This window comes from Symphalangus syndactylus, chromosome 11, assembly GCF_028878055.3.
Source record: "Symphalangus syndactylus isolate Jambi chromosome 11, NHGRI_mSymSyn1-v2.1_pri, whole genome shotgun sequence".
Taxonomy (NCBI): domain Eukaryota; kingdom Metazoa; phylum Chordata; class Mammalia; order Primates; family Hylobatidae; genus Symphalangus; species Symphalangus syndactylus.
In genome coordinates, this window is record NC_072433.2 from 13567536 (window position 1) to 13580423 (window position 12888).

General features: G+C 40.9%; 1 protein-coding gene across 2 annotated transcripts in view; it reads left to right on the plus strand.

Moving 5' to 3' along the window:
• The window catches only part of SLCO5A1 (solute carrier organic anion transporter family member 5A1), a 155690-nt gene extending 145484 nt beyond the window's left edge, over positions 1 to 10206 (plus strand). The window contains exons 7-10 of one of the 2 annotated variants that reach the window (XM_055299282.1): positions 150 to 309; positions 2873 to 3114; positions 5926 to 5990; positions 9214 to 10206. In XM_055299282.1, coding sequence (XP_055155257.1) covers positions 150 to 309; positions 2873 to 3114; positions 5926 to 5990; positions 9214 to 9671 — 925 coding nt within the window. In that variant the 3' untranslated portion in view covers positions 9672 to 10206. The remainder of the gene's footprint in view (positions 1 to 149; positions 310 to 2872; positions 3115 to 5925; positions 5991 to 9213) is intronic. The other variant, XM_055299283.1, reaches the window with a different exon arrangement.
• The last annotated feature ends 2682 nt before the right edge of the window (positions 10207 to 12888 follow it).

Consider the following 12888-nt stretch of genomic DNA (forward strand, 5'->3'; position numbering starts at 1 on the left):
TTGTTGAGGATGACTACTTCGGGTATCATGGCTTTGATTCAATGGGAAGAATATTTTCTCTAAAATGGACAAATTATTAATTTCAAGACCTTTCCTATGAGTTTTATTTTGGTAAGTGTTGCTCATGATCTGCTTCTCTTCTCTCTTAGACCTTCTCTCACCATGCCCCATAGGAATCTGACAGGAAGCTGCAACGTTAATTGTGGTTGTAAAATACACGAGTATGAGCCAGTCTGTGGATCAGATGGAATTACATACTTTAACCCTTGTCTGGCTGGCTGTGTTAATAGTGGTAATCTTAGCACTGGGGTGAGTACATTTCACAAGTTCCTCTTCTGTTAGTCCAACATCCTGTGACAAGGATGTGATGAAATTCATATGCAACTACAATGACTTCAGTCTTTCTTTTCAAGAGGCTCCAAGTAACCTACAAAATACCTCTGATGAAAACCTAGAGGAAAGAAAATTATGCATTGCTATTATTTTTTTTTTTTCCAGGGATGACTGGAACATTTGGGTGCAGGGATTTGGTTCCATATCAGCCTTCTCCTACTTTATATTCTGCGCCAACTCAGTGAAACTTGATAAGGTTGAGCTCTAGGCCTGCCATTTGTTTCTCTGACAGGGCCCTTGTGATGAATTTGAAGGTCAAGATGACCACATTTGGTGCTGATAAAAGGGTATAGGAAAGCACCTCCCCTGACTGGAGTCTGTGAAGATGGGTGATGGCCATTTTTCATAGACTATCAGTTCAGTTCAGGCTTAAAAAAAAACTTTCAAAGTAAAGATATTTCTGACAGTTCAAGAATAGGCTATTTTGAGAATTCCCTTTCCTGTAAATTATAAATGGGCTGTAATACTGTGGGAGAAAGTTTTCATATTCTACTGTTTCTTTTTTTTGAGATGGAGTTTTGCTCTTGTTGCCCAGGCTGGAGTGCAATGGCATGATCTCAGCTCACCTCAACCTCCGCCTCCCAGGTTCAAGTGCTTCTCCTGCCTCAGCCTCCCTAGTAGTTGGGATTATAGGCATGTGCCATCACGCCTGGCTAATTTTGTATTTTTAGTAGAGATGGGGTTTCTTCATGTTGGTCAGGCTGGTTTCGAACTCCTGACCTCAGGTGATCTGCCTGCCTTGGCCTCCCACAGTGCTGGGATTACAGGCGTGAGCCACTGTGCCCGGCCTCTACATAGTTTCTTATTGAGCCCAGTTTGATTCTTTGTGAAGAACAGATTGTATGAAGTTGCTTTCACTAAAAGGTTAAAATGCATATGCTCGTTCTGTGCAGGTGATAAGGGATTATACCATCCACTGAATGTTTTGGGGATATTGTTTTTGATGTCTGAGTTTTAAACTGCAATGATAAATTGAGGATTCCTGTTGTTTGTTCCCCATTATATAATTGGTGAACTCCACTGTGTTGCCATGTTGAAAGGGTGAGATCTGTTCTCTTGGTGGCTAAGTCCTTCCTTGAGAGTGAGTGTTCATCCTTTAAAATATGCCAGCAGTCTTTTGAGCATGACAGCCAAACAGTGCCCCATCGTCATACTTTTTCTCATGACTGCTTCAAGTATTCAAAGGTTGCAATGAAGGCCAGCCGATGTCCATTTAGTCTGACTCTGTCAGAGCCCAGGAGCAGTACTGGGTGGGGGCTGTAGTAGCCAAGTTACATCCATGGAGCTGGTTGCTCTTCTATAGGGTGTAGGGCACCAGCTAACTAAAGGGACTTCAAAGATGTTTAAAAATGGAAGCACCAGAATGTACATTAACTTAGACACCGCGGAAAGCAGTTTGGAGATTTCTCAAAGAACTTAAAACAACCACTCAACCCAGCAATCTCATTCCTGGGTATGTATCCAAAAGAAAACAAATTGTTCTACCAGAAAGACACATGCACTTGTATGTTCATCGCAGCACTGTTCACAATAGTAAAGACATGGAATCAAGCTAGGTGCTCATCAGTGATGAATTCGATAAAGAAAATGTGATAATATACACCATGGAGTACTACACAGCCATAAAAAAGAATAAAATCATGACCTTGGCAGCAGCATGGATGCAGCTGGAGGCCATTATCCTAAGTGAATTAATGCAGGAACAGAAAACCAAATATCACATGTTCTCACTTATAAGTGGGAGCTAAACATTGGGTACTCATGGACACAAAAATGGAAACAATAGACACAGGAGACTACTAGAGGGGGGAGATGGGGAGGGAGGTGTGAAAAACTACCTGTTGGAAACTATGCTCACGACTTGGGTGATGGGATCATCTGTTCACCAAACCTCAGCATCACACAATAGACCCATGTAACAAACCTGCACATGTACTCCCTGCAGCTAAAATAAAAGTTGAAAAAGAAAAGAAAAGGGAACACCAATGAGATGTTCGCTATTATTGGTGCTAAAGTCATCACGATTGCATTATAAATTCTCTGCATTTAATAGATATTTACTTTAGGGCCCACTGTGTGCCCAGAGTTGTGCTAGGTGCTCTGTGAGCACAAAGAAAAATAAGGTTTGGTTCTGTTTTTTGAGGGGCTTCTCTAATTGGAAAGCCCAAGAGTTAACAGAAATGGAGGCAGAATATAATGATGACAAAAATGAGCCTGCGGAATGTGAATGGTATTGAATGTTGAAAGCTTCTTAGAAAAGCTTAGGTTTAAGCAATTTTGACCAGCAGACTTTGATTCTGTTAGACACGCACTTGAGATCCTTACTGTTACCAACGAGGAAGCTACTTTCAATGAAATATTTTGTTTGAAAAAATATTCGAGCTATTTTAGAGTACTTTTACTTAACTTTGTCTTAATATTCTTATGCCGCAGTTAGCTTTTGAGGGGCACACAACTCATCTTTATTTTGCTCACTTAGATACGGAATTATACAGAATGCACCTGTGTCCAAAGTCGACAAGTGATCACTCCGCCCACCGTGGGACAGCGCAGTCAGCTCCGTGTGGTTATTGTCAAGACTTATCTCAATGAGAACGGCTATGCTGTGTCTGGGAAATGTAAACGGACCTGCAATACCCTTATCCCATTCTTAGTTTTTCTTTTCATAGTCACCTTCATCACAGCATGTGCCCAACCATCAGCTATCATAGTAACACTCAGGTGAGAACAGCATTCAACTTCTGGGGTGGGTTCTGTACTTATAATTTCCAGAGCACATAATCCAGGACAAGGGGCTTATGTGGTAAATCAGAGGGCAAAGCAAAATTAGCATGTGCAGGAGGGCGCTCAGATATTTGCCTGGTGAACTTAGGAGGGATTTTTCCCTGTTGGGAAGGGAAAGGAAGGTTGTAACGTTTCATACTTTGGAAAGTTCTTTATTCAGTTGGGTTATATTCTTACTGTATAAGGAAACGTCATTGATGTTTTTGATTCCTGAAGTCTCTGCCCTACGAGGTTCAACTTCAGGAGTTGAAAGTCATCACTCTGTCAGCTATGAGAAGCTGGACCCCAGAGGAGGGCAGGAAGTAATTTGAGAAAGTTGCTAAATCGTGCATACAGCAAAGGCTATTATCTTCAACCTTATAGATAGTTACTACCTTCAGGATCAGTGGTGATTTATGCTGGGCCTGCAATTTGAAATGCTGAGTTCATTAATTTTACTATCATATAAAATTTTGGAGCTGAGTCAAGAAAAGGGCATATTGGGGAATGTGATTTCTCTCTCTCTTTTTTTTTTTTTTTTTTTTCAGTTTTTCAGGCTGTGCTTTCTTTGCCATATCTTGTTTGGACTTTTTGTTTATAAGAGGACATGGAAGCTACTTTTGTCCTATTAAAAATGTTGGCACTGGTGTTCCTAGAGCAAAATGAGGGTCGGGCTGCTATTTTTTGCACTGTAATAACGAGATACAGATGAACAGGGGAGGAAGAGAGGTTTTATTTCTGTAACCAGTTACAGGGAGAAGGCCTGGAAGTAAACACCAGACCTACTCAAAATTACAAAGTTTATTAGAGCTTATATACATTCTAAGCTATCTGTCTATGTGTAAGTGTGCATTTGTCTAAAGACATAAGTGATTAATTTCTTTTAATTTATAACTAAGGTCTGAATCTTGAAGACCTTCTTCTGGAGCCTCAGTAAGTTTACTTAATCTAAATGGGTCCAGGTGCTGGGGTGATTACCCTTATCTTGTCTCCTGCTAAATCACGGAGGTTTGGGGAGTTCCTTCAGACCCCCAGTAAACTTGTTTATGGAGGCCTAGGGAGTTTTTTAAGACCCCCAGTAAAACTTGTTTAATCCTAAATGGATCCTGTTAAGAATTCGTTCATTATTTTGTCGTGCTTTAAGGCCCAGGAAAGACCTAGGCAAAACTCTTGGTGGACTTTTGTTACATTCCAGCATTTGTATAAGGGCACTGGCTTTTAATATTTAACTTAAACGCTCAGTCTGTACTGAAACAGTTGTTATGGAGGCCTGCCACACTGATACATTCACATCGGTGTGTTGATATTTGCAGTAAGGACTGCAGTGGACAAAGGAACTGGGCAGCGTGGTGAAGCCACAAGAGCACACCCATGGGTCTGGGCAGCTTCAGGAGGATTAGGGGGTGCAGTGCAGGGAAGGAGTGAAGAAAGGGAGTCAGTTCTTACTCTTCCTCCAGGCGCCTCAGATGCCACAATGCTGGGCACCTTGCAGGAAGCACCTGCTGAGATGTCATTGCTTAGCAAGGGCAGTGGGCTGCACCAGACATATTCTGGCTTCCTTCCCACTTGGTGCTGAATCAGGCATTTCCCAGCAAAGCTGTTCCTTGACAGCCAGATAGTAGCGCATGAAAGGCCCACTGGTTTGTTTACTCAGTTCTTCCAGCAGCAGATATTTATGGAATAACAACCTGTGTGCAGCACTTTGCAAATTGCTATGAGAAATAAAGAAATTGGGGAAAAGGTGACAAAGGCACTGGTCTTGGGAAAGTTCCCATTATATACCATACCCTCATGGGTATGCGATGGAGAGGATAAGGTACTGCAGCGTTTAAAAACACATATGAATCATTCACAAATTTACTCAAATAATCTTATTCTTTGCACTTTAATTCCTCAAGAGATGTTAAATAACCCATAGGCTACTTTTTTTTTTTTGGGACGGAGTCTCGCTCTGTCGCCCAGGCTGGAGTGCAGTGGCGCAATCTCGGCTCACTGCAAGCTCCGCCTCCCGGGTTCACGCCATTCTCCTGCCTCAGCCTCTCCGAGTAGCTGGGACTACAGGCGCCCGCCACCACGCCCGGCTAATTTTTTGTATTTTTAGTAGAGACGGGGTTTCACCGTGGTCTCGATCTCCTGACCTCGTGATCCGCCCGCCTTGGCCTCCCAAAGTGCTGGGATTACAAGCGTGAGCCACCGCGCCCGGCTGGAGTGTAAGTTTTTAAAAAAGAAAAAAAGATGTGGTTGGAGGGCTTATGCTTCCTCTGATATTTGACTTGTTTCCTATACATTTTTTGAATATACTTTTATTCTTTTCTTTCTTCCTGTTTTGGAAGAATTACTGGAGTAATTTTCAATGTACACATCTACCACTCTGGAAGATGCAGGCACACAGGCAAAAAACAAAAACAAAAACACCGCGCAGTATTTAGGATGAAATTCTATAATTAAAAAAAAATGGATCTGATTTTGGAAGCTCAGTTAGAGGCATTTCAGCTTCTTCAGCCAAAAGCCTTTAACCCTCTACCAGTATTTATGTAGAAACAATTAGAGTTAGTCAGAGTTTCTTTGATGTCTACATTGGGAAGACCTTTATTCAGGGATTTAGCCATCAGCAGTCTTGTGTGGCTATTGTTAGTAAATAATAGTGAGTTAAATATTTTGGCATGGCATCTCTTTAGTCCCTGGCTCTGCACAAAGCCGACTTGATTTGACATTCATTTTCTTGGGGCTACTATTTAAAAAACATTTCCTTCTTTCCCTTCACCGTAGGTCCGTAGAAGATGAGGAGAGACCTTTTGCGCTGGGAATGCAGTTTGTTTTGTTGCGAACACTTGGTACGTCCCTGAATTTCCAAGTGTGCCTCTTAGTTCCTCTTTGCAGATGGCAAATTTTCACTGTCCTTTAAAAATGGCAAGTCACATCATTTATTACCATGAGTAAGATTTTACAGGTTAGTGGTGAGGGTACAACTTCCTTGTTTTCTGATTTGAACTAGAAGCTGACAGGTTCTGTTGCTTGATGAAGCAAAACAAAACCAAAGTTAGGTTAGTTTCTTTTTCATTATGAACATAAACTTGGACAAAATTCGCCAGAGTTTTGCACAGCAACAAATAGGAAATCAAGCAATTTGTCAAGGATTTGTAATCCTAGCATTTTGACCCCTTTATGCCATTTTACTATGAAAGCAGTAGAAATTGGTCTTTATTTGTGAAGTTTTCAATTCCTCACTTCTTTATAGTAATTGTATTGGACTAAACAAAGAATATACCTATCAAGTTTCCTGAGAAAAAGAAAAAACTTTAAAAAGGAAAAGAAAGGTCTCCCAAGTGACATACAGGGACTGCCTTATAAGCATTTACTTATCAACAAGAGAAGCTCAGTAGTGCTGTGTCCATGTGATAAACCACAGAGTACATTTGTGCAGGTGGAACATAGGTCTTGTTTTTACAAACACCACATCCCTCTGTGAGTTCTTGAGACAACGGGAAATAAGCATGTAACATACAACATTCCTTTGATCAATTTCAATGTATTATTAATTGACGTCTTTGTCATCAAGCTTATTTTTCCTTATATAATGTCTTTTTCTTAAGTGGCAGTCTGTCATTTTCTTCAGCTGTTATTTTCTCCTCAGTAATCAGTGTCATTGTCTACAAGACAAAAAAATTGTTTTTTGATTCAAATTTCTTATTTCAGTTTTGAAGAGGTAATGTTTAAAAAGGGCATCTTCTGACCCCCTGAAGCATTAATCCCCTGGCATTCTCCATTTGTCATATGTTGTGGTTGATGGCCCAGTCCAAGAATGAGCATTTTCAATAAGCCCCAGGAGGAAAATGCTTCTAGTTCCGTTTAATGAGTGGCTTGTTTTTTTTGGTACTAATAAGACTTTGAGGCTATCATTTTTAAAAAAACATGCTGTTTAAAGGAAATCCTGACACACTTAGATATAGTGAAAAAGTCTGCCTTAGGCCGGGTGCAGTGGCTCATGCTTTAATCCCCGCACTTTGGGAGGCTGAGGTGAGTGGATCACCTGAGGTCAGGAGTTCGAGACCAGCCTGGCCAACATGATGAAACCCCATCTCTACTGAAAATACAAAGAAATTAGCTGGGTGTGGTGGTGCCTGCCTGTAATCCCAACTACTCAGGAGGCTGAGGCAGGGGAATTGCTTGAATCTGGGAGGCGGAGGTTGCAGTGAGCCGAGATGGAGCCACTGTACTCCAGCCTGGGCAACAAGAGCAAAACTCTGTCTGAAAAAAAAAAAAAAAAAAAAAAGTCTGTCTTATAGATCTTGTTAAAAGTTAAACAGTATTATTTAGAAATAAGGTTTAGAAATAAGGAGATTTGTTAACCAAAGGGGTAATTGAATAAGAAAAGAAATATATATGTATATATATATGTATTTTTTTTTGAGATAGAGTCTTGCTCTGTTGCCCAGGCTGGAGGGCAGTGGCACAGTCTCAGTTCTCTGCAACCTCTGCCACTAGGGTTCAAGTGTTTCTCCTGCCTCAGCCTCCCAAGTAACTGGGATTGCAGGCACTTGCCACCATGCCTGGCTAATTTTTGCATTTTCTTTTTTTTTTTTTTTTTTTTTTTAGTAGAGATGGGGTTTCACCATGTTGGCCAGGCTGGTCTTGAGCTCTTGACCTCAGGTGATCCACCCGCTTTGGCCTCCCAAAGTTCTGGGATTACAGATGTGAGCCACAATGCCTGGCCAGAAAAAGATAATTTCTTCTTTTTGCTTTGCCCCTCTCTGATGCGGTGGAGTTGGGGTCATTTGATATGATTTGGAGGTAAAGGTGAGTCAACAGATGTATGCCACAGCATCAAGAATAAGTGGAGGGAGAACATTTCAGGCATTTATTATTTAATTCAACTTTATTTTAACTTCTATGGATTGTGAAAAAGTCTAGTTGGGCCAACAAGCCAATTTTCATTTCCCCCCAAATTCTGAAGCAGAAAAAGAGTTTAAAAAACTTTAACAATATTAAAATTAAACCAACAGACTTTATTTTAAATAAAAACAACTTATTTAAAATGTGTCACTCACAGCTTCCCAGGTTATCAGCCCGCCTATCCCCTCTGCCTTCCTTTCTGTCTTCCTGGCTCCCTTCCTCCTTTCTCTCTTTTATGCCTTCTTCCCTCCTCCCTCCCATTGCTATCTTCTGTAAATTTTTATTGAGGTCTTTGGGATGCAAAGAATAAAAGGCATGGCCCCTGCCTTGAAGAAGCTTATGGAGTGACAAATTTGTAAACATTTAAAATACTATGTGATAGTTAAGAAAATGGAGGTAGATCCAAAATGCAGTGAGAATATGATGGCAGGAACATTTTGGTAAAGGGAGTAGCATGTGATACAGGAGTCCGTGTACTAGGTAGACTTTTTTTTCTCATTGGATTAAGGAAATGTCTATGTCATAGCCCAGACAACGAAGCTACTATTCATCTCAGATGTTTCATAAACTTCAAAGACGAAATTTATGCCATAATAAAGTTCCTTTATATATATAATTTCTTAGATTTATAAGTGCTTTTACAAAGTTGCCATTTTATGTGGTTTCTGACTCATAGGAGATGCTGCTTTTCTCGTACTCTTCCTGCATCCAAGGACGAAAGCCAAGAACTAAGTGTATTGAATTTTGGTGGGTAATAAAGGGTTCTAGTATAGCCTGTTGAATACTTAATGACAAAATCCAATTTTTAAGATTAAAAGGATTCTCTAATTGTATTTTTAGCAATACCCCTTTTTTCAGCTTTATTGAGGTATACTTGACAAATAAAATTGTATCTATTTAAAGGGTACAACATGTTGATTTGATCCTAAGAATCAACAGCGCATTCTGGGTGGCGACTTTTAAGTGTTTATCATATAGTGAATGCTTTAATGATAAATATATTGTGATAAAATATGATGTGTCTTAAAAAAAATCTGGTAACACAAGAAAATCCCTCCCCCTCAACTGGTTTTAGAGCACACAAGTACGTTGCTAATTTACAAATCTGTTCTCCCTCGTAAGATGTGCTAAGTCGTCGTATTTTCTTCTTCTCCACCCCTCTAGCATACATTCCTACTCCAATCTACTTTGGAGCAGTCATTGACACCACCTGCATGCTCTGGCAACAGGAATGTGGTGTGCAGGGTTCTTGCTGGGAGTACAACGTGACATCGTTTCGTTTTGTGTATTTTGGTTTGGCTGCCGGCCTCAAATTCGTTGGGTTTGTTTTTATTTTTCTGGCCTGGTACTCCATAAAATATAAGGAGGATGGACTGCAGAGGCGGAGGTGGAGAGAATTCCCCCTGAGCACCGTGAGTGAGAGAGTGGGACACCCCGACAACGCCCGGACTAGATCTTGCCCAGCTTTCAGCACCCAGGGAGAATTCCACGAAGAGACTGGTCTGCAAAAGGGGATCCAGTGCGCAGCACAGACCTACGCGGGGCCCTTCCCAGAAGCAATAAGTTCGTCTGCGGACCCGGGGCCCGAAGAGCGCCCCGCTGCCTTGGAGCCGGCCTCCTGAAGCTTGAAAATGGAAGAATTTAGTTGTGTTGGTTGACTTGAAAATGGCGACTTGAGAAACAACTGTGCCTTCTTTTCTTTCTTTCTTTTTTTAACCTCTACTGACACAATCCTCAAACCAACAAAACTCAGTATACACAGCCGCTATTCATTGAGGGCTGGATACCTCAACAAGACTGAGAGCCTTTCCCCGCTTCTCTCCAACGAGGAGACGTTCAGCTCGATCTGTTCCCATTTCCGTTGTGTTCATTTAAAGCTCGTGCTCCCCTACGGTATAGGCTGAGGTACACGGTCAGCAAAATCATGGGAAGGGGAATGGCGGTGCATATCATTAACTAACACTCCAAACAAAGGTGAGCTTGCCCAGGACTTGGCATTTCCAAATCAAAGTTTTTAGATATGAACACCTACTGTGAGTTCTGCTACAAAGCACAAATGAATTTGTCTCAACTATGCAATTTGATTGGAAAACTGTATGTGCAGCATGTTACGTTTACTTTCACGGAATAAAGCAGATACGTTTCTGAAAAGAGGAAGCTGAACTTTCCATCCAGTACTGTTAATAGCATTTTAAGCCATAGCAGTTATAAATCAGGTAGAACTTTTCAAATGCTTCAGAGGAACCATAGGCATAGTGTGATAGAAGGAACAGCGACTTCAGGTCATAGGACACATTCTCTTTCAGTCTGCCTGCCCCATCCTAAGATAAAGAGGCTGCTGAATCATAAATCTGATAGCTTAAATATAAACTCCAGTATTCTTTCGTAAGGGGCTTTAAAACTAGTGTGCTAAACAATATGGCTAGAAACTGTAATTTGAAATGCATAATAAGGAAAGAAAATGATGGCTTTCTCCTCCAAGAAAATTGTTGCAGAAATTTTCTTTAGCTCTACGGGCCCACAAAGTCACTGGGAAAAGTCCCACCTGAGTATTTTAGTTACGTCTTGAACGCACTGGCAAATCTGTATGGTTTTTTTTCTGGACAGAAAATTGCTGTGGTTGCTCCTGAAAATGAGTACTTATATCAGGAAATCTGTGCCTGGGATATGAAAATCACTTAGAATATTGGAGGAGGGAGATCTGTGTTCTGGAACAGAATATGATCTTAAGTAATTGTTGAAAATTATGTAAAATAAACCAGTCCATCCGAATGAGCCCTACTTTATCAGAAATATTGTTTTACACTACCCTTTGATTCTCTCTTACTGTAAGTTTCTGGCAGTGATTCTGAGAGAGGATTTTTCTGTTCCTAAATGCACTTTGGGTTCATTACCCATCATTCTTTTCAGTACCTCCCAGCACATCACTTTGAAGTAAGCATCATAGAGAATGCTTTCTACATGGCTCTTAAGATAGGTGCTTCCTGATGGCGCTAACAGATTGATAGCAAGTTAGCTCATGGGTTCTGGCTGCGAGGGAGTGTAAGGGCCAAATGCTGATACAATTGTGGACTTTTTCTGCCAAGGAGCCTACGGTCATGGAGGGCTAATTAGGGAAATGTTTTTCTCTTCTGGTTTACCCTTCTCCCCAGAAGAGATGTGATTAATAGACTGTTCCGTGATTCAGGCTTCTGCTCTCCATCCTTGCTTGACTGCACAGGTGGAATTGTGCAAATACTCCTGGGTATAAGGCTGTTTCCCTCTCTTCCTAGGAATGACGTTGGTCAAACAGTTCTCTTGGTTGCATACAGTTTGTGTTAACACTGTTAGACTGAACGATGTCTACAAGGGGTGGAGCTAGTGGTCTCAGGGGCTAAGGACTTGCCTCTGGCTCCTGGGCTTGGCTCTCGCGGAGGTGAGGATTCTTGCTTGGTTAAGACTGTAATTGCACGGGTAATTGTCAGACTCTGGCCAATGTGGCATATATTGGAAGTATTCAAAAAATCTTGCTGATTAAGAAAACCTTGCTGATTGAACTAGTGTCTCCTCTGGGGCCTCAGCGTTCCCCTTTACCCTCTATGGGAGAGTTTTGATCCTTTAAAGGAGAAAATTTCCTTTGGTGTGGGGGTTAAAGATAAGTACGTTGGAGGGGTGTGGTGTTTTCTTAATTTTCTTCTGATCATTAAGATACTGCATTGAGAGAATTTTGGTGGGATTGGCACTTTTTCTGGTAGCTAAGATTGCTAGACTCAGCACCGGGTGGTTAGAGAGCCCCCTTGCTCCCTTTGCTGCCTTGAACAGTCATCCAGTTTGGCGATCACTGATCAGGTGCCAGGTATCTTCAGGTGTCATATTACCTGATTACCATCTGCCACTCCATAAAATCCTTTGGGATGATTGGGCCAGAACTCAAAGAAACGGGCCTGAAATGTGCACCACAGTGTTAATATTGTACTTCCTGAAGTAACTGCTCCTTATAAACAGCAGGTATTTCATTAATGTGTTGTTGGTGAATGTAGACTAAGTAGTAAAAATCATGAGAAAATAAAGCTTTGGAATATGTACCAGTTAAGAGTGGTTCACAAGATACTCGGGGCTATGGTGGCATCACTGGAATATTACATCGCCAACTGGAGCGACTATTTTGTGGACGATACCATTTAATTGTATATATAGGGTCTTACATGTTTCTTAATAAATTGATCCCATTACTTTATAGTCAGAGCTCCTATTAGAAGTTTTAATGAAGACTCTCCATGAGCTTAGGCTTCAAATTACTTGTTTTGGAAAAGGTCATCTTGTTCCTTTATAAACTGTAAATTCGTATATTATTTAGCTTTAATATGCAAATACAATATCCTTGAGTTCATCCTATTAATTTAGAAACTCGCAAGAGGTAAGATGGGTGGTTGGAGCACATTCTTTGGTTATTTTCATTAGCATTAAGTCCTTATTCTTTATAGGTGGATTTAATTCTTGAAAATATTCGAAAGTAATTCAGAATCAAGGTGTTGGGGATGGAGAGAAAGGAGGAACAGAGAGGAAACAATTTAGCATTTGTTGAATGTTGACGAGCTGTAGAGCGTTTTGTCAAGCACTTAACATACATCATCATTCATTTTGATCCTCTTAATTACCTTGCAAAGGTTTGATTCTTTTTTTTTTTTTTTTTTTTTTTTGAGACAGAGTCTTGCTCTGTCACCCAGGCTGGAGTGCAGTGGCTTAATCTCGGCTCACTGCAACCTCCGCTTCCTGGGTTCAAATGATTCTCCTGTTTCAGCCTCCTGAGGAACTGGGATTAAGGTGTGTGCCACCAGACCCAGCTATTTTTTTTCTATT